The sequence below is a fragment of the Lissotriton helveticus genome, chromosome 4_1, assembly GCF_964261635.1.
Source record: "Lissotriton helveticus chromosome 4_1, aLisHel1.1, whole genome shotgun sequence".
Classification (NCBI taxonomy): domain Eukaryota; kingdom Metazoa; phylum Chordata; class Amphibia; order Caudata; family Salamandridae; genus Lissotriton; species Lissotriton helveticus.
In genome coordinates, this window is record NC_136063.1 from 784,135,951 (window position 1) to 784,163,648 (window position 27,698).

General features: G+C 49.9%; 1 protein-coding gene across 1 annotated transcript in view; it reads right to left on the reverse strand.

Moving 5' to 3' along the window:
• The window catches only part of LAMA3 (laminin subunit alpha 3), a 1,062,926-nt gene that overhangs the window by 357,168 nt on the left and 678,060 nt on the right, over positions 1 to 27,698 (reverse strand). Inside the window, exons 32-33 of the mRNA XM_078687418.1 lie at positions 17,860 to 18,025; positions 13,046 to 13,172 (exon numbers count right to left, since the gene is read on the reverse strand). Coding sequence (XP_078543544.1) covers positions 13,046 to 13,172; positions 17,860 to 18,025 — 293 coding nt within the window. The remainder of the gene's footprint in view (positions 1 to 13,045; positions 13,173 to 17,859; positions 18,026 to 27,698) is intronic.

A 27,698-nucleotide genomic window follows, 5' to 3' on the forward strand; every position in this document is an offset into this window, starting at 1 on the left:
TAGAAAGTGGGCATTTTTGTATTTACCCATTTTGTGTACCTCTGCTTGCTTTTGTTTTCACTGCCTGGTTTTGAAGTGACAGGAGCTGGGAAAGTGCATTCACTCTAGACAGTCAGAAGGGGGATTGAGTTGTGTCCTGCCTTTCCTGGGGGACTCAGAGCCAGGCTGAATAGACCTTTTTGCATTTGGAGTGGTGTAAAGAGTTTTGACTGGCACATGAATAGGCTGTGTCTTCTCTGCCCAATACTGTCTTCACCTCCTGTAGTGAAGCTGGACCAGGGAGGACAGAACTGGCTTTTACTGAGCGTGGAGACTCTGGAAACAAAGACTACAAAGAGAAAATGGTGTATAGATATTAGACCTAAAACTCCAGAACTTTAGATTACTTCTGGACTAAGAGGAGTCTGCCAAAAAGAAGAGCTGAAGAGCTGAGAGGAGGACTAGGGCTCCTTTGCTGTGTGTTGCTTTGCTGGATTACCATGCTGTTGCTGCTTCTTTCTGTGGGCAAGAACTGGACTTTTGCCTTGCTGTGGTATCCTGCTTAAGAAGATTCTCCTAGGGGTTGAAGTAGAGCCTGTTCTGAAGTCTCAGGGACACAACAAATTCACCTGCAACTTGCTAAACAGCACCTAGAATCCTCTGCTGGACTCCTGATTGCCAAAGGGAGTCCATTGCAGTTCCTGAGCCCTTGGAATCATGTGGTTTGTGCTGCAGGCCAAGAAAATCAACAGCGACGCCATCAAAGACACTGCCAGTGATGCTGCAACCTACACTGAGGCCGTGGGCACAGCTCATGAAATGGCCGATGCTCCGCCCTGGCTGCATGCAGATCCAATGCCCACGAAACCTGCCGATGCCTATAAATCATCGGCTTACCTGACGCTAGCTCTCGCACTAACGCCTGTCTCTGCCAGCACATGCCTCTCGTCATCGCCGAGCTGATAACTGACATGGGTGACTTTTGGAACTCAACGACACCTCACCGTTGACGACGCCTCACCCCTCTTGCCAGCCCAGACTTGACGCCTTGCCTCCTCTTGGACTCGATGTCTCGCCACTCATGTGGCAGTCAGGAGCGGGCCTCGCCTTGGCCCCACAAAGCCTTGCCTCTGTGATGTCGTGCCCCGTCTGTTTACTTCGTTTTCAAAGTTACAGTTACTTGGAGGTCCGTGTGACTCGGAGTCCAGCCAGTGCACCTCAAGGTCGGCGCAATACTTTGGATTTGTGCCTGTCACATTGTCCTAATAGTCCCAGTTGGAGCTATATGTTACTACAAGTTTTATTTTTGCAATAATTGTCCTAAAACTGATATCTTGATATATGTATGTTGGATTTTTGTCATTTTAGTCTTGTTTTGTTTAGATAAAGATACTTTATTTTGCTAAACTTGTGTGGTGTCAAGTTGTAGTGTTTTCCCTGTATTGGTGTGTGGTTCTGAACAACTGCTTTACACATTGCCTCTGAGATAAGCCTTTCTGCTCGTGCCAAGCTACCAAGGAGGTGAGCAGGGATTATCTAGGCGTGTAATTCCTGAGCTAGAATGAAGGGTCCCTACGTGGACAAGGTGCATACCTCTGCCAACTATAGGCCCCCATTTCTAACAGCATTTATCCTAATTAGGTTCTGAGCTAAGGCATAAAGCTTTGCCCCATATAAACATTGTTGGGGTCCATAGGTGTATACGCTGTAAAAACCGGGGTCAATGAAGGCCTACCAATATGCTTTTAAATTTTGACCAGCTGTCCAGTAAGTCAAAGGAACCCAAGCATCCTCAATTACCCTATGAAGGGACCAGCTTAATTTCATATTAAACATCATTCCCAAGTACTTATATGATGTAGCTACCTCCAGTGGCTTATCTCCTAATTGCCACTTATATGGCTTAGCTTTCGTGCCAACAATTAAATTGTTTGTCTTATCCATATTAACCGTGAGGTATTTTGCCACACAATATTTACTAAATATTTCAAATTTTCTTCAAAGACCTACTTGAGTCAAATCCATAATAGCCAAGCCATCTGCAAATAAAAAGTACCTGATATGGGTACCCCACATTTTTGGTAAGAACGATTTTGTTTGTAGCAAAACCTGTGGCAGATCTGCATGATAAAAGGAGAATAGCAATGGGCCAAAACACAACCTCGTCTCAAACCATTACCAAGGGGATTTTTTTTAAAGTGCCCCACTGGGATCTAACTCCAACTGCGCTCAATTATCTTGTGTAGTTCCACAAGGATCGCTAAGAGGCACTTCTGGATCTCCATCAGGGCCGGACTGGCTACCGGGCATGTTAGCATTCTGCAGAGCTGGGGGCTGATGTCACTGCGGGGGGGGGGGAGGGGGCTAATTTCATAGATGGAGACCTGCGTGTGCTTCAAAATCAACAATGCAAAACGAATTTCGTTTTGCACACGCAGGTCCCCATCAACGAAATCAGCCCCCAGCTCAGCAGAATGCCAAAATGCCCGGTAGCCAGTCCGGCCTTGATCTCCATCTTCCTCAATTTAACGTGCAGTATTTTCCTGTTGACTAGGTCGAAGGTAAATCCGAATTCAACAAAACAATAGAAGAGATTTCCTGTTGTTTCCAATGACTTCTGACCTATTGCCCACAGGCTAACAAAATGATCAATTGTTGAAGTACCCTGTTTATACCCTCCTTGCTCAATATGCACCAACATATTGGACTCTACACACTCCTTCATAAATAATGAAATTGTCTTTGAAAAGAGCTTAACCCCCACATCCATTAAACTTATCAAATGAAGATTTCTGGGGTCTTTATTAATTGATTTTATTACTGCTCCTTTTCAGTTACCGGGAATGTTCCTGATTTTGTTATAGCAATAAAGACCTTAGAAAAAAAGCGAGCCCACCATTTAGACTTAGATTTTAAGATAATTGCAGGTAAATTATCAGGCCCGATGGCTTTAGTTAGCTTAAGAGACACAATTATCTTATTTAAGGAGTTCTCATTTAAAAGCTTCAATTACTCTTCCTCAATTAGTGGCCTTTAACCTCTAGGTTCCACCGCCCTGGTCATGTAAATATTGCTACAATGGGATACCCACTCATCTTCTGGAACTGTACAATTTATTATATCTGTTTCCTTCTTACATCTCGTCTGAACTAGCATCCAATATTTTCTCATCTGTTTTGTGAGTAAGGCGTTTACCATTGCTTCCCAATTAGCATTTTAATACTCAGATTTCTTAGTTTCAATCAAGACCATATATTGCCATTTTCTTTTATTATGTTTCTCTGAACCTAATGGGGCGAGTTTCATTTCACCTATTTTCCTCAACCTTCTTTTCAATTGACATTGACTATCAAATCAAGGTTGTTTTTGGCACAACAAGAAATTTGAACCATTTTGTTGAGGAGTTACATTTCATGACTAAAGTTGTTAGGCAATCTACCGCCTCTATTATGGTCTGTGGAAACCATTTTAAAACTTTGCCATCCTCAATTTCCTCTACTAAAAGGGATTTTGTTACTTTATATTACAACAATAATGCCTTATATTTATCCTCTAATCTGGTCAATCAGGTGTTTTGGAAAGGAAATCTCCCTAGGGATCACAGCTGGTCTTGGGTGAGGAATAGAGTTAAATGCCATTTGAAAGCCCCAATGATCGCTGCCCGTAGTTTTAACAATTTTGAACTCTTTACAAAGCTAAAAACACAATGCTTGTAAAAAATATATAATCTATCGGGCATCTCTGATTTCTATATACAAATGTTTGGGCTGTGAGATGTCATCCTTAAATGCCCATTCAGACAAACAAATCCGAGCTCTGATATTTGATTGGCAAAGAGCAAGTCTCTTTTTGGATGAGAGCAACATGAAAGATAGCTTGTGGGTTTCCATAAGCCTTCAACATTTCACAATACAATTCATCAGCCTTAACAGAGACAAAGGTAAGTTGAAGTCACCCACCAACATAACTGGGAGATTGCCTGACAACTTCAACAAGGAAACCAGATCACTTTCAAACAGGTGCCAATGTGGATCCGCGTTATGTACCTCCCCTTGAGTTACATACACATTCCCAATTAATAATGAATTTATAGGTAGATACCTGTCATACAGTTAGTTGTAAGAGGTATACCAGAATCCAATCACAATGAGTCTGTATTAAATTGGCCCTCATTACACATTTTGTAGAAATCATTGTCAACAAAGTCAACGTCCCCATAGACTCTAGGCGGAAGTATTTTGCCCTGTTTGGCGCTGGTGTCCAGTTCCATTTTTTCCGGAGATTCGGAGTCTTGCTGCTCAGTAAAAACAGCATCGGGGACCAGAGCGGGGTGAGGGAGTGGGAAAGGCCACAGAGATGCTGCTCAAGGTGCGCTAACGTCGTCAGATGTGTGCAGGAGGAGGAGAAAACGTCTTCACATGCAGAGTTTGGTGCATCAAATACTGCTTCTGTTCTGTATGCTGTACTTCATTTCCAAATGAACTCTTTAGATTAGAGGCATTACCACAACAGGTAAATACCTCACCTCTGAGAATTTGTATTTATTTGGTGTAGTATACCTCACTGATTTGTAGCCTCAACGACATCATGACCCAAATGCTAAGTCAAAATACACAGAATCTAGAGGGTGTGATCACAGCTGCCATTCTGTGCACCAAATATATAGGCAGAGTTATGCACCTTCGAAACCGAAAAGACGCAATTTTAAATACATTTTAAACTAGCCTGAATGCCAATTTATCAGCAGAAGGATCTTGGACAAAATTCATTTCCCAGAATAAAAGTGTAAACTTTGCTCGTTTTTTGTTTGAAGTCTGTTTTTATTTCACCCTCTAAGTTGGGAGTACGCAAAAAAAAGGTGACATATACACGGCGATAAGCCTACAACACCACAGGGGCCGGCCGCGTCAGAGGAAAAGCAGTAAAATAACATGAGAATTGTGGATACTTCCTAACATTATACACAGCGTTCCGCCTACAACCCAATAGGGCCGGCCGCGTCTGAAAATAAAGAAATCTTTCTGTCATGCCAAAAGGTCACCGCTAATAAAACCTGGCCTCTAGGGCCGAGTGCAGACCAAGAACTAGAACTGATAGAACTACCGGACCAGAGTGTTCCAAATTACAACCAAGAGCCTAGAAGGAGGCAACAGAACAGAAAGGGTAACCGAAGAGGAGAAAAGGAAAGAATCAGAAAAGAGGAGAGAAAGGACCCAGAGAGCAGCTAAGGGACCAGAGGGGTACGAGTCCTCACAAGCCTCACCTACAACAGGAACATCCGCTGTGTGCCACAGTTCAGCCCCCAGGGCTATTGTACCACACCCCTGCGTGAGGTAGGGGGGAGCACAGCGTCGTCCACTAAATGTAACGCACTAAGTTTAGGGGGCATGTTTCACGCATGTTCTGTTTTGCACAAATAGGACACCAGAGGTTGCCATACCGCCTTGAAGCGTGTGTTGCGAGACTGCAGTCTAGCTGAGAGTAATTCCATGGTAAGGACATGCCAGAGTCTCACAAACCACGCAGCAATGGGGGGCGCGTCCGTTTTCTTCCTGTATAAAGCAATGAGTTGTCTGGCAGAGCCCAGCATTTGTAGCGCTATGGTCCAATCACTCCGGGTCAATGCTAACAAATTTGCAGGTTTGACTCCCAGCAACAGTGTACTAGCGGCATCAGGCAGAGGAAACCCCAGGACCCCCTTAATGTGACTCAGGACCTCCTTCCAGAAGACGGTTATCAAGGGGCAGGTCCACCAGATATGTAGGAAATCCTCAGGTGCAGCCTGACAACTCCAGCAGTCAGGAGAAGAGGTTGGGAACATTTTATGTAAGCGCTGGGGCGTGTAGTACCACTGGGTCATTATTTTATATGCGTTTTCTTGTTGCGGTATACTACGATATACTCTAGGAATATCTCGCCAGAGACGAAGCCACTGCGCCGGTGTAATATCGGCTCCTAACATCGTGTGCCACCGCTGTTGATAGGCCTGCGAAGGTGGCACCTGAGGGTGCTGCAGAATCTGGTATATCTTGGAGATCAAGCCCTTTGTTTCGGTACAAGAACGGGCTAGTCTCTCGAACGGGGTAAACTCTCGGGTATCCCAGGATAAGTTGCATCTGCCAGGGCCCAGTGTCGCAACTGGATATATTGCATCTCGGCTTCAGGCGGGAGTCGAAATTCCTCCCTGCAGTGAGCAAAAGACTTCAGGGTGCCCCCGTCAAAGAGGTCTGTAAGGACCCTGCAATCACCCTGAGACCACCCACGAAAGGCTCTAGTACGGAAGGCCGGCGGAAACCACGGGTTCCCCTCAATAGGGGTGTGTGGGGAGGGAAAAGTCGTGAGACCTCTACGCACCGCCACTCTGTCCCATATTTCCAATACTGTTTTAGTGGGCATCGCCAAGTAGGCGCTCGGGGATCGCCCTGTCTTATGGTTCCACGCCAAGTCCCAGATGGTATGACCTGTTACCGCCCTATCCATGTGGAGCCACCCCTTTTCACTTACTCTGGTGCCCCACTCAATCACGAAGCGTAAATGGACGGCCCAATAATAATCCACCAAGTTGGGACATGCCAGCCCTCCGTGGTCTCGCGGCGCCATAAGGAGTGCCTGGGAGAAGCGTGGTCGCTTCCCCCCACAGATGAAGCTGGTTAGCTCTCTCTGCAAACTCCGGATACTATGTAAGGGGATTGGTGTAGGTAGACACTGAAACAAGTAAAGAAGTTTGGGCAGGATGGACATCTTTACCGCATTGAGTCTACCCAGCCATGATGGTATCAGCGAATTCCATCTCCGCAGGTCGTCAAGGACCGACCTGCGACAATCCTTCCAATTAACTTGCGACCAACCATCTAATGAAGGAGTCAGGTGTAAGCCGAGATATCGAATGTGGTGTTCCGTCCAGCGATACGGGCAGATCTGCTCCAGTGGGGGAACTTCGGGTTTGGGGATTGTAAGGTTGAGCGCCCAGGACTTGCTGTGATTAATTTTCAGGCCAGAGGCACGCTCAAAGAGGCAAAGCGTAGAATGGACCGCAGGTAAGGACTCTCGGGGCTTACTGAGGGTAAGAATGAGATCGTCCGCATAGAGCGCCACTTTATGGTCCTGTCCCCCTAGTGGGATGCCATGAATGTCCGGAGCACGACGGATCATATCCGCCAGAGGTTCAATCGCCAGGGCGAACAGTAAAGGCGAGAGTGGACAGCCCTGCCTGGTCCCTCTCCCTATACTAAACGGTTCCGTTAGCTGTCCATTCACGCGGACCCTGGCCTGTGGCGCAACATAGGGCGCCATAATTCTAGTGATCATCTTTGGGCCAAGTCCCATCCTGCAGAGGACCGCCCGGAGGAACGACCAGTCCACCCGGTCAAACGCTTTTTCAGCGTCCAATGAGAGGAGGCAGGCCGGGATCTGCCAGTGGTGTGCCTTCCCCACCAGATGAGCCACCCTCCGCAAGTTATCAGCTAACTGATGGCCGCGTATGAATCCCACCCGATCTGGGTCAATCAGGTCAGGCATATGAGGGTCCAGTCGCTTCGCCAGTACTTTGGTGTATATTTTAAAATCGGTGTTTAGTAGAGCTATCGGGCGGTATGACGAACATAATGTGGGGTCTTTCCCAGGCTTCAAGACTAAGGCAATTTCCGCCATTCCCATATCCGCAGAGGGACCCAGTTAGTCAGTGAAAGAGTTGAAGAGAAGGTAAGGCCCCAGCTGAGCCTGAAATATGCGATAGAAGGAGAGCGGAAGCCCGTCCGGACCCGGCGCTTTCCCCAGGTGAAACTCACGAAGAGCCGAGGTCACCTCCTCCAGTGTTATCGATTCCTCCAGGAGTTCCGCAAATTGGGGATGCAATGCCGTCCCCCCCATACTACTCCAAGACTTCCTCCACCACTTCAGGAGGCGGCGTCTCCACAGCGTAAAGTGAAGCATAGTAATCCCGGAAAGCCTGCCATTTATCCGTAGCCGCCGTAGCCCTGGACCCATTTGGTAGCTGTACATTCGCTATATGAGACTTAGCAGCTCTGACCCGCAGTCTCCTCGCTAAGAGTCTCCCAACCTTGTCTCCCCCCTCAAAATGTGTCTGTTTTAAAGCCAAAAGGGAGCCTTCCGCCCTATTCGCACGCAACAACCGCAATTGGCCTCGAAGATTCGCCAGGTGTCGTCTCGTTTGTAGAGTAGTGCCGCCCTGATCTTGCGCCTCTGCCTTCCTCAGGTCCTCCACTAGGCCATCCTCCACCGCTCGCGCCTCTCGCGTTCTCGCAATCACAAGGGAAGTGATATGGCCCCGGATCGTGGCCTTAAAGGCGTCCCAGACCACTGGGAAGGGCGTCTCGGGTAAGTCATTGTTCTCAAAATAGAAGGTAATGGCCTCAAGGATGTCCTCAACATTTGCTGCATCCCGGAGGATACTTGGCGGCAAGTACCATCTCCGCTTTCGGGGAGGGCCCGCACCCGGGTCCCGAAGGAGCAGTTCCACATGAGCGTGGTCTGAGATTGAGATGTCGGACATCTCCACTCCCCTCACATCCCGGACGAGGTCATGCAACACAAACACATAGTCGATGCGAGAGTAGGAGCGGTGAGCACTCGAGTAAAATGAGTACTCACGTTTATCCGGTGAGAAATAGCGCCACGCATCGAACAGCCCTAAGTCCCCGATCTGCTTGCGAAGCGCCAGAGACATTGCTCCAGCCCCACTGAAGGAGCCCTCGCTCCGGTCCATCTTTGGGCACCACACCATGTTCAAATCCCCCCCCAGAATCAGCGAAGGGCTGCCCTGTGGTATCTGATCCCGCAGGAGGTCCTGGAGGAAGCGATCCTGAGCCTGATTGGGGGCATACACGTTACACAAGGTTAATCGGCGACGTCCCACCTCAACACTCACCCTGAGAAAGCGGCCATCGCCACTTCGGAAGGGCCTGCCCTCCCCGTCTGATGCCAGCCCTGCACAAAATCGCTACTCCTGCTGTTTTCGTATCCGCCGCTGCCCAGAACTGAAGAGGGTACCGAGGGTGAGCCATGCGCCCAGTGTCAGCCTGTAGGAGGTGGGTCTCTTGCAAGAAGATGATATCCGGATTGTGACGCAGGAGATTGTGCCAGACCTGTTTGCACTTTTTGGGCGAATTAAGACCCTTCACGTTGAGGGTCATGACCTTCATAGAGCTAGCCACATTCATAGCCATGCCAAGATATCACAGAGGCGATCACGATCCACACATCAACCATACCATTCGCAGCGCAGCCCCCCCTAATCCAGGGCCGTACATCTTCACCCCCCACCCGTAGTCCACCTCCCCTCCCCAGGTCCCCATAAGAAGAAAGGAAAAGAGAGGAAAAGAGCAGCAAGAAACCAAGAAAGGTAGAAGGAGATAGGAAGGGTACGAAGAGCCACAAGGGCCATCCATCAGGGGAAAACAATCGCGGCCAACCGGGCCGCAGGACCCTGACCCCGTTACAGGGCATCCTACACCCACAGGTTCGGAAGCTCTCTGGGATGTCACTCCCTAAGGGGTAGGTCAATTACACAGAGGGGGGTGTGACGGTCTCAAAGGGAATCCCGCTAGGGAGTCCCCGCCGTCCCCAAAGTCGGAGTCAGGGGTGGAATTAAGGAGTCTTCTGTACCTCCCCACTTAGAGCCCGACATGTTCAGGGGCATATCCCCCCCGCATCAAGGGCAGAGAAAGATACAGACCATTGATCAAGACGTGAAGGGGCCCTCGTCAAGTTCTGCCTTATCCCCCTCCAGGGACCGTATGTGGGCTATAATGTCTTGCTTGGCCCGAGTGGGGGAGAACCCCTCCGCAGGGGGGGTGCGATGATGCCGTTGTACCGTGGTCCAATCCGGTCCCGCCGGTGTCCTCTTCTGTCTGCGGGGCTGCGACGGGCTCGACGGAGGAGTCGTTGCCAGACGAAGGAGCTGCGCCGCCTCTTTGTAGGATCTCACCGATCTGCGCTTCGATTCCCACTGAAAAATAAGTGCGAAGGGGTGTCCCCATTGGTAAGTAATGCCCAGGCTTCGCAGCTTCTCAGTCACCGGCCGGAATGCGCGGCGCCGCTTAAGGGTGTCGGGAGCCAGGTCCTGGAAAATTTGAATCTTATGGCCATTGTATCGCCGATCCGGGTTGTCGCGGGCATTCTTCCAGATCCCCTCCTTTTCAGTGAAGAAGTGGACCCTGGTCAGGATATCCGGCAGGAGTCCCGACCTCCCCGCCGGGGCGGCCACCCGATGTGCTCGGTCCAACGATGGGGGTGAAGCGTTCTCGTCTCCCCAAACCTCGTGCAGAAGCTGCGCCACATAGCCCATGATGTCCTCCCCTTCTTCTCCCAACGGAATGCCCCGAATGCGGAGATTGTTGCGCCGACATCTATCCTCCAAGTCCTCCTGCTTCACCTGGAGCTCGATGTTCTGCTCCTCGATGGCCGCCAGGCGCTGCCACAATTGTTCCTGGTCTTCCGTTCGCGTATCCATTCTCCGTTCCAGTCCATCAACCCGGTCTCCAAGGTCCGTCACCTCCTTCCGAAGCTCTTTCACACAGCTGTGGACCTCGGAACGCAAGGAACCTATCTCCGCTTTCAACTGAACCATGAAGGAGGACATGAACGCTTGAGTGACCGGCGGAGAGCTTTCCGCACCCCTGAATGGGCCTGCATCCGCCGCAGGTGCCCCCGCTTTTCCCCACATGGCCACAACCGTATTATCCTTGGGGGTCGCTGCCGAGTCGGTCTTGCCGCCTTTGTTGGAGCGTGTCATCTCTGAAGGTCCGTCCGCGCCGGCAATGCAGGCAACTCTCCCGCGGACTAGGGGAGGAGGTCGGCCCTTCGCAGGCTAGACAAGGGATATAACAAGGCCCCCCACCTCACACTAAAGATTCTGGTCACACACCAGTGCAGGACCCACCACCCACAAAGCAAAGGTCCAGGCCTCCAGGAGGGCCCTCCACAGCAGTTTATCGTGTTCCAGGGGGTGAGCAGCCAGCCGCCCCACCACACAACGCTGTATCACACCCAGCCGCCCCACACCGCACAAGGCCAGAAAGAGCACTTCAAGAAGGCAGTCTAGGGTCTGGTCCGCTTAGGCCCAGGGCTCCTCAGCTAGTGACTCCCCCGAGGGGTGAGGGCGCAACTCAGTCACCCCCGGGACCGGGGCACTCCACAACCAGGGGCCGAAGAGAAAGCGGGAAAAGATCTCCCCCGCAGTTCCTCAGAGGGCCCGCAAAGGATAGCAGGCCTCCCAAGGACTATCTCACAGGAGTCCAAAGATGACCGACTGCTCCAGACCTCTGCCACACCCCCGGGACGACACCGCTCACCTGTGGGCGTCAGGACCTCTCACCTCGCCAGGTCGCCTCTCGGGGGGCTCTACTCATCCACTGCTGCCGGCCGAGCCAGAACGGCGCCGGGGGAGGGGGGGGGGACGGGCCAGCACCAGCACACAGTTCGACCAGGGCCAGCGCCGATCAGGGCCCCAGTCCTCGCCGTCCGTCGAGAGCCTCTGCCGCCGCTCCCAGAGGCGGCACCATGCACCTGTCCTGCAGTGCTCCAAGGGCCCCAGAAACCCACAGCGCGCACAGGCCTCCTCCGCAGCGCACAAGATGGCGGGTCACGGTGTTTAGAGGGCCCTGCGCAGGACAGCAGGCCTCCCAAGGCCTACCTCACAGGAGTCCAAAGATGACGGACTGCTCCAGTCTCCTCTGCCTCACCCCGGGACGCTACCGCTCACCTGTGGGCTTCAGGACCTCACACCTCGCCAGATCGCCTCCCGGGGGGCTCCACTCCTTCACTGTAGCCAGCCGAGCCAGGACGGCGCCGGGTGGAGGGGGGGGGGGACGGGCCGGCACCAACTCACAGTTCGACCAGGGTTGGCGCTGTCCAGGGCCCCAGTCCTCGCCGTCTGTCGAGAGCCTCTGCCGCCGCTCACAGAGGCGGCCCACGCACCCGCCCCGCAGCGCTCCGAGGGCTCCAGAGACCCACAGCGCGCGCAGGCTTCTTTCACAATGCTCAAGATGGCGGGCACGGAGCCCGGTGGAGTATCTGCTGTCACTCCGCTGCTCCCGCTGCACAGATGGGCCGCCGGCAGGACTCACGTGGTCCGCACTCCAGGACTGCAATTGCAGGGGTGCCCACAGCGCTCAGAGCCCGGCACCCGGGCCTCAACCTCGGACCGTCAGGCACCACAAAATGGCGGATCCTCCTCGTCCGATCCGCAGCAGGGACCCAGCTCCTCTGCTCGTCCGCTGCTCGCCGGGACAGGGAGAGGGTCAGCCGCAACCGGTCAGCAGAGCGGCACTCCGGGGGCCCTCTGGGAGTGCGTCCGCAGGGCTCTCAGGCTCGCGCTCACCTTCCGGTCGACCAGGGTGATGTCAGTGGCGGCCGGAGCTCCAAGATGGCGGGCACCACTCCAATCCCCCGGTCAGCGCCGCTAAGGAGCTCTCTTTCTCCGCTCTCCCGTCAGTTCTCTCGACCGGACCCCGCTCCGAGGCCAGCAGCCCCCACCAGCAGGCTCCGGGGGTGTGTTGAAAGCCCTCTGACTCCGCTTTAATCGCTTATAGATGCTGGGAACGGCGGGAGCTCTGACAGTGCGCGTCTGCTCACCTCGCCATGCAAGCCACGCCCCCTGTGCTCGTTTTTTAAACACTGTTTATTAGGTAGAAGTAAAGCATTCATTAATACAATGCAAATCCTATCAAGGAAATAACTAACATGCTAGGTTACACAGTGACAAAATAACAACCATAGCAGCATGGTCAAACATTGCTCATTGTGATAAGATTTCATTAAATTAACATTTATTTCTTCGGCATTACCTGAATATTGGAAGAAGTTATTAAAACATGTTTCCCTTCTGCAGAAGGCAAAGGCAGTTTATGAACCTCACAGACATTTGTAATCTTAATTGTATAGTACTTTGATTAAAGCTATATCCAAACTTTACATTTCTTACAATGTAGGTGAAAATATTTGTATGTAAAAATAACATGGTTGTTTTATTTGTTTGATTTGGAAAATGCATTTAGTTAACAAACTCAAAGAAACTGTTTTGAAGAAGCGCACACATTATCCTTACCTGACCATCGCTGTCCTCCATCCACAAGAACGGATACAGGAAAAGTTGCATGCTCAGGTTGGTAGAAATGCACGATAAACACATATCTGCTGGGGTGTGGCACTCTTCTGCTAAACGTCATTTGGGACTGCGAAGGGAAAACAAGTCATCTGTCAGCTTTCAAATTTAACATAGGCTGCCAGAGTAATGATTGGATTACTTTCAGATAATCTTCATTACTCTGATTATTTCTTTCTTGTCACATTTGGCACCCCATAATATGGTGTAAAAGTTCGCTCTTTTCATGACCCCTTACCTAACCCAGTCTTCTACTAGAACATACATTGTGCCTGCATCCACATGACATTCTGTCCAGACCAAGCCAAACCCGCTCCATTGCAGACCAAGGTCTCTCAGAGAGGGAGAGTCATACATAAGTATTAAGGGCGTGAGAACGGAAGTAATGAAGATCACCATTAAGTAATCCAACAATTACCTCACAGAGTGGGACCAATTCAAGCAGCATGCCTTTGAGGGCTAACTGTGGCCAGAAGGTGATGTCAAGGATAAATTGTCAACATCTCAGTGGCACTTCAGAGAGCAGAATAAGATACTGGCTTCCTCCCTGCCAGCTGATGCTGAGACAGTACAGAGGCACTGCCTGATTTTCTGCTCTGTGGCAGTTTTTGTTTTGATAGATTGGAGCCATGTACGCAAATGAGGATAATAATAAAAAAAAGATACTGGCTTCCTGGGGCTTGAGGAGGGTCAATGATGAAGCAGACTCACCCTTGGTGTCATCTGAAAGTTTCTTATTCTTGCTTTCTGGTAAGCTGGCTCATGCAACCCCCTGTTTCTGGGGCAGATAAAGGCTGTCCAGCTGTCCCCCACAAGTTCTGCCAGGAAGCTGGGCTCTTCTTTTTACTGGGGTTCAGTCACTTCCCCTTGTAGTCACAGTCTAGGGAGCCCTAGACCTGATCGAGGACAGGGACAGAACAAACAGGGGTTCCACTGCTGAATCCTTCATTCCTCTAATTGCCTACACTCGTGCTTAGTTGTAGAGAAAACATTGGTCATTGTACTGGTCATAGTGGGCTGTACTTGTGGCCTTGTATGGTCAGGTGCAACATTTTTAATTTAAAAACCTCGGTGGGGCGCTCCTCCATTCCAGCAAGTGCATGAACTCTCGTACACACACGCACGCACGCGCGCGCGCACACACACGCACACACACTGTCCAATGGAATCTATCATTCATCACACGAGTCACACATGTGAACCCACACAGCCCTATATCCACATAAACATAGGTACAGGAAAATTCCATGACGTGATGTAGACAAGGAGCCCAGTTTGAGGGTACAGCACACACATTTATGCTGAGGAAGTTTGTACGCTGCCCCTTCATAGGGACAGGAGCCATGATACACAACAGCAGATTATATTGCCACTACTCTCAATCTTCCCTTCACTTGATAGAGGGGACAGTGATCACCCTCAACTTAAGAGGTGCGCTTTGTGTGGCCCTGTGACGTCAGAGCCTAGCTCCACCTTCTCACAACAGTAAAACAGTGGTTATCGCAGGGGGCATGCAGCATTGTCAGGATCACTGAAGGGAAATCAATCATGCACAAGTCCATCCAAAACTTTACAAGGGGAGAGTGGCATAGCTTCCCAAAGTCAAGTTGAGGTCTTTCCTCCCAGTGCATATGTATAAGTTGCGGCCTGGGTGAAAAACTAATGAGACTGTTTGCTGGCTCGATAGATCTCAACTTGCACAACACAGATAGATTACCTTCCCACTGCTTCGGATCCCATCCCACCCATTTTCTGAAGTTTGTTAAAGAGTATTTATTTAATTAATTTATTTATTTAATGCATTTTTATAAAGCGTGGACTTTACCCGAAGGTGTCAGAGCACTGTACAATAGAACCAGTTACGTTACATGAGAGAAATGTTACAAAAATGGAACGTACAAAAATAGCAGGCCACCAAATCAAAACACCACAGGCAAAAGGAACACAATATCAAACACAGCAAGCAAAGAATGTACAGACAAAAATATAAATAAATATAACAAATTTAAAATGACCAAAGAACTTCCTAGCGGGGTCTGAGAAGGAAGGAATTAGTTCTGAAAGTGTCTTTGGAATAGAAGAGATTTGAGGTCCCCTTTGAAGTTCTGGATGGAGGTGATGGCACTGAGCAAAGGAGGAAGCGAGTTCCAGATTCTCAACGCATTACCTGAGAACGATTGAGCCATCAATTTTTCCCTTTTGAAGGAGGGGGGCTCAAGCAGGGACTTTTCAGCATTTCGAGAGGGTCTTGAGCCTCCAGACAATTTCAGTTTATTCGCCAGTTAGCGAGGGGAGGAAAAGTGCAAAGCTTTGTGGGTGATGCACGCTGTTTCGTAAATAGCTCTAGCCTCGATGGGAAGCCATCGGAGAGAAGACAGGATAGGAGTGATGTGGTCACCTCGTTTGGACCCTGAAATGAAGCGAGCTGCTGAATGGAGGACGAATTTGAGGGGGGAGAGGTGAGATTTGGGAAGGCCAGTCAGAAGAGAATTACAATAATCCAGTCTTGAGAGAACTAGAGATTGGACCAAGGTTTTTAGGTCTTTCTCCTGGAAGAACCGACAAATCCCCCATAGAAGGTGCAGCTGAAAACATGCACTCTTGGCAATGGAGTTAATGTGTGAGATTAGGTTGAATCTTTTGTCAAGTATGACACCTAGGGACAATGATGGGTTTACTGTTCACTAAATACAACTGATCCATCCAGGATTGAACAGGAGGCGGGAGAGAGAGCTAGATAGGAGGAGGAATTCAGCAGTTTTGGAGGGATTGAGAATGAGTTGGTGAACTAACATCCAGTTGTGAATAGAGTTGAGAGTAGAGTTGAGTAGTGAGAGATCTTGAGAGGAAGACACCTTGAGGTAGATTTGGGTGTCATCCGCATAGAGATGGTAGAGGATTCCAGATTTGCTTAGGAGGTTCCCTAATGGTTCCAGATAGAGATTAAAAAGAGTGGGAGCAAGGATAGAACCTTGAGGGACACCTTTAACAACCACCAGTGGAGACGGGCTCCTTCCTGAGAGCTGTCAGTGCTGTGCTTAGGTGTGCAGGATGGTGGGCCACTCCAAATACCTGTGGGGCTTCACAGGTGGATAGATATTCCCTGGTGGTCTCGCTCGTTATGCTGGCCAAGAGGGAGAGACTGGATGGAGTTGCTGATGCAGCCACGCCCACCTAGGCACATATCCTTTCGTTTAATGGAGCATACACAGGTCTGGATGGGCTGTGACTTGTGGGGGTACTGCATAACTCAAAACACACATGCGAAAGTCAGATTGGATGGGGACAGCTAACACATAGGAAGAGATAAAAGGTCTGTACATGTTTGGCTTGGCCCACCCAACTGAATACTTCATCAGCCAATGGGAGTCAGATGAGGGTAGCCCAGTGCACAGTCTATGGTTATCCCTCTCCCTTGCTCGTGCAAGCTGTGAATGCATCTCTGTTATGTGATCTGACACCTCCAGGCACGCTGTGACATTACTCTTGTGTTGGTGCCACTGTGGATGGTGGCTTCTATTTGTTGTATAATAAAAAAGATGTGCATGCTTTTAAATCAGCCCTTGCTTAACCCAGAAAATCCCAGACCTAAAAAATAAGTGCAAGTGCTGAGATTCAACCTTTCTTAATGCTCTTTTTGAAGATCCACTGTGCAAACGTCATATTACTCTGGATTGAAGGGTAGATGGATCAGCCTGTTCTTTCGATTCCTCAGTGTTAAGTGGGAACACTAAACTTGTTTGAGTAAAAGTCCCCTTTACTTTCACCCAAGTTCTGGGATGACGAATCTTCAAAGCTATATTGTGACACATTGTAGCTCTTTGTCTGAGTGAATTCCATTTTCATTCACGATTACTGGGTTGCTGACTAAGAAAGTGCTGACTGACATTTGTTTCCATTAAAGGTGCTATCACATACAGTTGGCCCACACGCTGCATCTTCTGCCCCAAATTCCCCGACATCTATCTGCTTGTTTCTAGGCTAAGCCAGAGGTATCTTCAGGCACACAGCTGTCAGTTTAGAGCCACCCTGTGAATTCCCAATGACTGTGAATATTCCTCTGCAGCTAACTCCTGCCACTGCATTCAGTCCAGGTATGGTGGTGGTAGCATAGCGGATGCAGTGGCTTAAGCAGTAGAATTCGGTAGCACTGATTTCCGATTTTTCAACCTGTTTGAACAGGGGAGGCAGCTGTAAAACACCACTGATGTTCAGTATTGGTCTATTTCCACGGCCCAAAGAACTACCACATTCTTTAGCCCTTATCCTGTAAGTGTCCTACCCGCTGGCATTGACATGTTTCAGCCCTCTAGAAAATACTTCCATGATCATGTCACAGTTGTCCAGTTATCACGAAAACTCATCAACAAGGACAGAAAGGATCTCATCCACAGATGGATGCCTAGCCTGTGCAGGTTTATCAAGCGTTGTATCCTATACACCTGCAATAAGGTACATTAAGTGGTACAAAAACCTTTGATTTTCTGACTGTGTGGCTTCCTTCAGCAGGGCCGCCACAAGAGGAGAGTAGCCAGGACTCTTTGCACCAGGCCACACATATTTTGGGATCCTGCTCTCTGTGACATGATTTAATAATAAAACAGAAGGCCTAACTTCTTCATTTTTAATGCAGCTAATGCATCAATACTACTAGATGCAACCACATGTGTGTTCTCACTTTTCCTAGAGTAAATGTGTTTCTAACAAAATTCTTCTTGGTTCAAAAAACTAGGAGGGGCTCCACAAATGTTCCCTACCTGTGGTGACTTGAGCAGCACTCCGTTGATCATTTCCTCAGAAGCTGTTGGTAAGTTCTCAGGAAGCACATTTCTCTGTCCTTCAGTAACCCGGCCATCAGTGAGAGCATCAAGACGCATAGCCACTGGCGGACTTTCAAATACAGACGGGATGATGCAGGGCGCCCTACAACAGGCAAAAATACTGCAATAAATAACAGCTGAACATGGAATTTAGGGATGCACAATGGAAGGACCTGGCTGAGGTGGTGGTTATCCACATACAGTAAGAAGTAGTATGCCTAACAGCATATCTCCCATTTATGTATTTGAATATCAGTCATTACTGCGTAGGTCAATGGTTCCTCGTGCATTACATCAGCGCCATTACATTGGGAGGGCCTTTATGTTGCTTAATTTTACACCTGCAGTGCCTTTACATCGCATGTAGGTTGGTACTGGTACGTATTATTTTTTAACCCCTGAAAATTATTATAAAAGGGTATATTCAAATATTTAAAGATAGTTTTTATAGTACTTAACTCTACCCATACAATAAACCTAAAAACACCTTACTACCCCTAAATAGTACCCATCCCTCAACCTCAAAACTTTTTACTACCCCTTACACTACTCATCCATGCTCCTTAAAAGTCCCTTACTACCCCTATACACTACTCCTACTTAAACCCTAAAACACCTTACTACCTCTGAACACTAAGCATATCTGAACTCCAAACATCACTTACCACTACTATACACTTCCCATCACTGAATCCTAAAATCACCTTACTGCCCCTAAACACTATCCCCGAACCCTAAAAACCCCGTATTACTACTTTACACTACCCATCCCTAAACTCTAAATCCTTACTAACCCTAAACACTACCCATTATTGAGCCCTAAACATAATTTCCCACTCTAAAAACTACCCATACCTGAACAATAAAAAGAATCAAATAAAACACCCCTAAAAACTATCCAACCTGAACTCTAAAATTCCCTTGCCACCCTTAAAACCCAAACCTTAAATTGAAAAAGTATATGCATACATTTATAATGTCATGTACTTACATTTTAATATAAATATTTAATTAATATAATTTTAGTTTATACTTGATGTTAATTAATATTACCACCTGTTAAACATTTAATACACTCAAATGTATTAATTTTAAAATAGGTATAAAGTCATCTTTCCTCATCGTATATGTGTATATGTTCATTTACAAACATCACAGTGCACCTTAGCCCCTCCCCCTATTTAAAGTGTATAGCGGTCAGAGGTACCATCTTTATTTGGGAACAAATTAGGTTTTAGGGTTTTTTGGACTGAGAGAGATTTGAATGTCACAAAATGCCTTTAAAATATTTGCCATCCTAAAAACGAATAGCTGATAATCTCACTTTGCAGGGTACAGGGTTTGCTAGCCAGATCATGACTCAGACATAGCCTTCAATTACGGCACCCATGCCCGGATTTACTAATATTCGCCGAAAACAGATTTGATGTAATTTTATGGAAACAGTCACTCGGTACATTCGAAAGGAGGTCCCAAATGAATAGCACTACTACCTCTATAATGCTATATTTAAGAAATCTTGCACAAACACAGTTTTTAGGTCACGCGCCTCGGCATTGCACTGCGCAGCAGTGCATGCGCTGTGCGAGACGTTTAGTAGGTGAAAAACGGGGTTTAGGATAGTGACCTAGGAAAAGCGCACGCTCGTGAGTGTGCTTTCCCTGTTGTGTCCCGCTATTGGCCTTTGCGTGAGTGTTTGTCAGTAATATGACACTCAATAGGCCAAAGGCGTGCGTGTAGCTCCGCCCATGGCCAATTGGTTTCTATTACGCGCTTGTTGCGCGTAATAGACACCAATAGGCTGTGTAGTTTCAATTATCGTGCCCAGACACGGGCGCGATAATAGAAACCGAAACCAGGGGTCGCTGTGGCGCGCGCGCGCCACTCGCGGGCCTCTGCTTTTTTAAAAATCCATTTTACAGCCCCTGTGTCCCGGGTGAAGGTGTCTCAGAGCCCTTGGAGTCCTCAGGTATGTGCGAGGTACAGTGTCGGGGCTGATTCAAGAGACCAGGAGCCTCAGGTCTCTGTAGCAGCCCCCACGCTCCTGGTCTGGATTCAGCCGTGCAGCCGCTATCACCAGACCCGGAGTCCCTTGTTCCCGGAGCAGCTCTGTGCGCGGAGTTGCTGCCGGAGCAGCAGTCTCTGATGCGGAACAGAGCTTACAGCAGCCCTCCAGTGTGGGGATCAAGGTCCGTCTGCCATAGCCAGCAGTAGCCCCTACTCCAGGGATTCCCACAGTCGGGAAGAGCCCCAGATCCCCCACGCCTGCTCTGCAGCTGCCTCAGGTGCAGGGGGTCCCGCAGAAGCCTCTCTGCCTGTCTCTGTCAGGCAACACAGTGCAGCGCGCACAGGACCAGCACTGGCTCTGTGCTCCAGTGCTGCCTCCACGTGCAGCGCGGTGCGCCCCTTCTCCTCACAGCAACAGCTACCCTCCCCTGGGCTGGAAATCCATTCATTTTCTGAATATGGGGTGGGAAGATCCGAGCCGGGGGTACACTGCCCCCTCGCGCCTGCTGCTGAAGCTATGGGGGCGACCCCAGCTCTGCACCCCAGGATCCATGTCTCGAGGCTCTTAGAGACCGCTGTCCCTGTGAACCGTGGTGTCGCTAACCTTGAGTCGAGTAGATGAATGTTCAAATAGTCACCATTTGCATGGTGTTTTTTTTTAACACACTTTATTGGTGACTGCAGATATACATGATCAAATACAGTACAAATAAAGATACAGACAGTCTTTTTCAATGTTTTCTCCAATCCCATCTCAAACCAGTGCAAGGATAGTTCACAAAGGGCATAGATGAATAACACCATGTAATCAATGTCAAAATGAATAACCTGTTACAAGCAACCCACACCTGCACCGTACAGAATCATGCCATGGAAACTTCAAGTGTTATCAGATGGACGTGTATCGCCTATTTATAGAACAAACCTAACGAACGTAACTTAACCTGTACTTCCCACTCACGCCATCCTACCCAATTCCTGGTCAGTCCCTCCCGAACCCAGACCACCCACACCGTCTTTGAGCACCGCCAAATTGACAGGGTCTTTGAGGCTAAAATATCTCAGTTTTGGTTGTACGAAAGGGCCATACATCACAAAGTGTCAGGGGACTAGAACATCTTATTGGGACCTAGTAATACAGTTGGGGAGAAATCTAGAGTTTCTAGAGCAATCATCAGAGCTTCCCACTCCAATCCTATAGGGTGCTTGCGTAACCCTCTTTCTTCCTCCCTACGGAGGGCCGCTCCATCCGCTTTGCCCCACAATAACATGTCCGTCTGCACGTCAGCACTGTAGGGGATCTAGGGGACTTCCACTTCATAGTAATGACCCTGATAGCCAAGACATATGCCAAATCTAAGAATTTGAGACCAACTTTTTGTGACCGAGATCGGCGTCGTAAACCCAATAAGCAGGGTAACACCTCCGTGGGAGCAGGTATCTGCGTCAAAGTATTGAGGGTATGGCATATCTCATTCCAAAATTCACGCAGCCGGGGGCAGGACCATAACATATGTAGGAAACCAGCTTCGTACTCCCCACAGCGAGGGCAGTGGTGAGAAGAATCCGGGAACATAAGATGTATTCTCCTGGGGGTGAGATATGCCCTGTGGAGCACCATCGTTTGAATGAATTTAAACTGGACATTGCGTGATACTCTCTTAGGGTGTTCTAGTATCAACTTCCACTCCCTGTCTGTTATGTCCCTAGCAGTATCTTCAGCCCAGCATGTCTTAAGGGTCGTGAGCGATAACGCTGCATGCGTCCTAATCCCTGGGTACAGCCAGCGGATCAGGTGTCCGCCCGGTCCCATGTAATACAATAAGTGTACTAGCTCATGTTGCACAGGTGCAGCTCGTTGTGGTGCCCAGGTGGTCCGAATGTAGTGAGCCACTGTGGCATGCAACAGATATAGACGTGGTGTGACAACTGTAATCTGCAAAAACGATTCATGATGTACAAGTACATCGTCCCAGAAAAAGAAACCCACCTCTTCTACCCCGCTATCCGTCCAATCTAGGAGTCTGTGGCGAGCTAGTCTGCCTTGTGGTGTGGGGATCCCTAGCAAAGGAATATTTGCTGCATATGGTGGGGTATTTGAAGTATAAGAGAGAGCCTTCCTCCAACAAGTTAAGGCGCATTTTAACAGAGGCGCACAGACCAGGGGGAGCTTGGCCTTAGGCAGTAGCAGAGCGTGAAGTTCTCCACGGCTAATACGCTCAGGCGTGAAGCCAATCTCATGTAGGTTTCTGCCTGCAGTCCAGTAGGACAGCCACTGGAGTTGGCTAGCGTAATAATACCCCCGGAAGTCTGGGGCCCCCAAGCCACCTGCGCTTGTGCCTAATTGTAATTTCTTAAGGCTTATTCTTCTCCGGCCCGTCCCCCAGATGAGGGTAATCAGAATGGTATCCAGTACCGTCAACAGAGACTGAGGGAGCAGCACCGGTATGTTGACAAAATAATAAAGTAGACGCGGCAGCACCACCATCTTTGAAATGGCAATGCGTCCCATCACCGACAGGGGTAAGGAGGTCCAGAATCACACGCTGCTCCGAAGTCTGGTTATTGCCCTCTGAATATTCCCGTCAATCTGATCTGCAGGTGATCTATACACTTGTATCCCTAAATACTTAAAGGTGGCTGAGGCTACCGGCATACTATGAATGTCAAATTGTATGTGGGTAAATTGTGGCGTCTCTTGGAAGAAAAACCCTACAGATTTTACCGGATTAATCGACAGGCCCGAAAGTTGCTCAAAGGTGACAAAAATATCTGGTATAGGGTCATGAACGGTTGTGAGATCTCTGAAATACAATAACATATCATCTACGTATATAGAGATAAGATGAGAGGTACCGTGGACCGGTATGCCCATACGGTCGGCCAGTCTACGCAGAGATATCGCAAGGGGCTAAAGGGCCAATTCAAATAACAACGGGGACAAGAGGCATCCTTGTCTCGTGCCTCTATAAACATTATAGCTGTCCAAAATGTATCGACCGGTGCGGGCTCTGGCAGTAGGGCACGTGTATAATAAGCGTATCCACCACAGGAACGTATCTGGGAACCCAAAACGTTCTAAGGTTGCAAACATGTACTCCCAGGACAGGGAGTCAAAGGCCTGTCTGAGGTCTAGCGCCACACATCCCGCAAATGGGAATTCGTTAGTGGCCGCCGACATAACCGAATGTAGGCGACGAGTATTCAGGGACGTACTGCGATTCAGGGAGGAATCCGCACTGGTCCTGATGTATAAGAGAGGGAAGATGCGATTGTATCCGATTGTATCCGATTTGCAAGGGCTTTACTTAATATCTTGTATTCTGTCGACAGTAATGACAGAGGTCTATAATTGGACATATCCAGTTCGTCTCTTCCAGGTTTTGGTATTGATGCGACCAGCGCTTGCATAGTGGATTCAGGCAAGTGTCCAGTGTCAAATGCCATCTGGAAGACAGCTTCCAGTACCAGCACTAGGAGCTCCGAGTATGTGAAGTAAAACTCCACAGGGAGACAGTCCATACCGGGCGACTTATTTCGATTAAGGCATTTAATCGCTGTGCGGATCTCGGCTTGGGTGATATGACCATCAATGTCCTTCCTAATAGCTTCAGACAGCGTCGGGAACTGCAGCTCCCGCAGGAAGTCATTAAGACTGCCATCTAATGGCTCGGGGTGCATACAGCGTCTGGAGGTGGGTACGAAATGCAACATTTATGCCAAGTTGTGGAGTCTCTAGTGTCCCATCTGGGTTACGTATGCAAGTTATGTGGGGGGATCAGGTCGGTCCTGCACCAGCCGGGCGAGTAATGTGCTAGGTTTATCCGCCTCAGCATGTTTCCAATGTGTGTACGCCCTATAGTCGATAACCCTGAGGGTGTCTAGTGTAGCGCATGATCAATGTAAGCTTCTTGTAATTCAGCGCGCTTTCCAGGGTCACTAATCACCTTCCGCTCTAGCAGGCGCAGTCTATTCTCCACATCCCGTAGTTTCTGGTGTACCTCCTGTCTGGCCCCCACTAGTTGCCCTATCGCGGCTCCCCGTAGCACCACCTTTAGAGTGTCAATCAGGTGAGATGAAGCAGTATTCCAATTCTCCCCCAGGTATTCCGAGATCTTATTAGATAAGAAGGAACGGAACGGAGCGTCCTCCAACAGCTGCGGATTCAGCTTCCAGCTGGGTACCGGGGTCGGCACCCTACCCCAGAGCAGTGTTAAGAGAGGAGGTCTATGATCGGAGAATGTTTTAGCTAAGTATTCAGATATTACCATAGACGCAAGGATGGACTTAGAGCACAGAGAGCGGTCAATCCTGGTATGGACATTATGCTTGGGAGAATAGAAGGAGTATTCCCTATGTAAACGGTGTAGTGTTCGCCAGGCATCTGCTAGGGACCAACCATCAGCCCAGGAAGCAAACAGGTCAGTCAATTTAATAGTGCTGGAGGCCTGTAGTGGGGTGTGTGATCTGTCCTGACCTATGTCCAGTATCGCATTGCAATCCCCCCCTAAAACCCAAGGAATCCCATCCCAGTCAGCCAAAGCCACACCTAACTTCTGTAAGAATTTATCCTGGTCAAAATTCGGGGCATTAATACTCCCCAACACCATCAGGGTTCCATCAAGCCTGCCCCGTATCAGCACATATCGTCCCTGCTCATCCACTCTCCTATCAATTTCAACAAAGGGAACCCCGTGCCGTATCCAGACGGCAGCCCCTCTGGCAAATGCAGAATAATTGGTTGAATATAGACCCCCTCTCCACTTCCTCCGCATTTTCTGAGATTCAGCGTCCGTTAAATGTGATTCCTGAAGGAACGCAATGTGTGTTTGATGTCGGAGAAGGAATGCATGTATGCGGTGACGTTTTTGGATGGAACCCAGCCCTCGTACATTCCAGGTGAGTAAATTATAAGACCCTTGAGACACGACTGCCCGGGCCATATTGCCTACGGGGGCAGCAAATCAGTGCTAGCGGCAAGCATTCGGGTGAGTATGACCAAGCAGCCCTAACTCCAAAAACAAAAACTAAACCCGGCGCAGCGCTCAACCTGCACTGAGCCCAACAATAGTACAACGTATAGAAACAAAAACTAACCATGTTGCGTACACTATGAGGGAGATGGCTAGCCGCCTGTGCAGTCAGTCTACCTTTCACCATGAGGCACCTGACAGCTCTACAATACCCATCCCAGGGGGGGGGGGAGGTAAGAGCTATACGTATATGAAGAGTAGGGGTGCGGGGCCTGTCCCACACTCATCCCCGCAGCAGGGAGAAGTCTCTCAATCTATAAACCGGATCGTATCAGCTCCAGGGCCATAAATCAAATGGAGAAATAGGGGGTGTCGGTCAATACTCCCAACCCACCCTACTGAGACAAGAAAAGCTGCCAACAGTTGGCCCAGGGTTCATAACCTATGTGTTCAACTCCTCCACCACCTGCAGGGTCACCCAACAGAGCCAATATCAATGAGCGTGTGACTAGCATAGTGAACAAAAGGATACATTGTCTATATCCCTTCGTCCATTAGATCATCCGCCAGTCTGGGTGTGATTGTAGGAAACAGTACAACACTGTGGTCGGAGTCAGAATGGATAGTGCTATCCTCGTAATCAGTAGCGATCTTGTGTTGGGTCTTGCGAAATGCCTTGACCTTTCCAACATCTCCTCACGATCCCTCCGCTGTTGTGCCTTCGAAGGGCCTTCACTTCTACCAGACCTGCTGGGTCTTGTAGTTTGGGAAGGTAACCTCTCAGGTGAATCCTGCGCGCCCTGCGTGGATGTCTCAGAGGCACTGGCCTGACTGGAGCCTATGCCCATCACTTCTATCCACTCTTCCACGTCGGCTGGACTTTCAAAAAAGTGTGTCTTTTTGTCATAGATGACCTTCAAGCGGGCGGGGTATAGCAGTGCGTACTTGAGTTGAGCGTTTTCCAGTTTCTTCTTCACTGCAAGGTAAGAAGCACGTTGTCTTTGCACGACCAGTGTATAATCGGGATATAGAGAGATCCGGTGGTTTTCAAATTGAATGAGTGCCTTCTCCCTAGCTTTCTGCAATAAGAAGTCTCGGTCTCTATAATTAAGGATCCGCACTATCAAGGGACGGGGCGGCAGTCCCGGTTTAGGTGGGCCAGTTGGGATTCGATGCGCCCGCTCCACGCAAAAGTACGGAGAAAGTCCCTCGGGAGCCACATGTTCCTTAAGCCATTGTTCCAAGAAATCCGCCGCCTTAGTCCCCTCACAGCGCTCCAGAAAGCCTATGACGCGTATGTTGTTGTGCCGATTGCGCCCCTCCGCATCCTCCACCCGCTCAAGGAGTGTGTTAACCTGCTGCGTCAACTGTCGCAGGGAGGAAGAGTGGTCCGCCACCGCCAGGACGAGGTCCGTCAGAGTGAGGCCTTGTTCTTTGACTTCATTCGCCAGGTTGCCATGGTCCGCCTTCAACAGAGTCAGACCCGTGGTAAGAGTGCCCAGCTGCGACTCCATCACCGCCCTGGAGTCCCGAAACTCCTGGAGTATCAGATCCAGTTTGTCTGAAGGGTGTCCAGCATCGTGGCCCGACGAGGTTGCCCTCATCAGGGAATCTCCACCGCCGTCGCTCGACATGGCGCGAGGGGCAGCAGAGGCGCTTCGTCCCTCCTGACCTCACCCCCGATTTCTACCCATGGGGGGAGGGCAGGAGATAAACGGGGGACCGGCCACAAGGGGGGACCTATCTGGCCACCAGCTGAGGGTAGGCCCCTGAGTGATTAATCCGCGGTCCTCCGCTCAGGCCCAGGGGGGTCCACTTTCGGCAACTCCGGCTCTGTCCAATTTCAGCCCGGCATTCGGGCCTTTCCGGTAGCGAAGCAGCAGCCCAACAGGGGGAAAGGGGGGGGGAGTGGGAAAGAAGCGGGTCACCCTAACAGTGAGGGCGGGGAAGTAGCTACTCCAGTACCAACCCAGGAATGTCCTCCCAGGCCGTGTTCCAGTTTACCACTGGCGCCCGCCAGCTCCAAAGTCCGCTGTGTGTAGTAGCTGCACTGCCTCACCAAAGTGGCCAACAAGTCCGGCCGTCCCCCTCCACCATCCGCCAGCCAGTGCCAGTTTGACCGCACCGTCGTCGCTGCCCCTCGCGGTCAACCTTCACCAAACAGAAGTCTTTCCGCACACTCCACAATCGGGGCCTACCACCGGTCGTCCAGGCTCTGCCACCTCAGTCACTCTGCCTCCCTCCGCACCCCATAAGGCGTTCCTACCTTGCAATATGGCGCTGGGGGGGGCCAGTCCCGCTACCGTGTCTCCGTTGTCAGTCTCTGGAGATTGGCGGAGTATCTCAGCGCCCGTCGACTTTCACCCAGTGACTCTCCGTTAGGCCGCCCTGGCGCTGATCACATAGAGGCCTCGCCACAATTCCACCATGCCTCAAATACGTCCGCGGCGGCAGTACTGCTCAAATCCCGGCCAAGCCTTCAACACCCCTGGGTCCTCCATGCCCTGCACGGGGAGGGGGGGGCTCTACCTCGGTGCCCACACGTAGGCGAAGGGAGCCCTCCTGCTAAGGGGTAATATCGCACCGTGATCTCAGTGCCGTGCAGGGTCACGATTGGCCCCAGCAAATGGCGGCTGTAATGCCACTACGGGGCCACTGCATCTGTACCCCAGCAGGCGGCCTCTGATAGCGGCGTCGTCAGTTCCCTATGCAGCGCCCGGGCCTGTCCCGGATCATTCGGGCAGCAGACCACGGCACTTCTCGACTGCTCCCGAGTCAGCCTCGGGGATCTCGCGA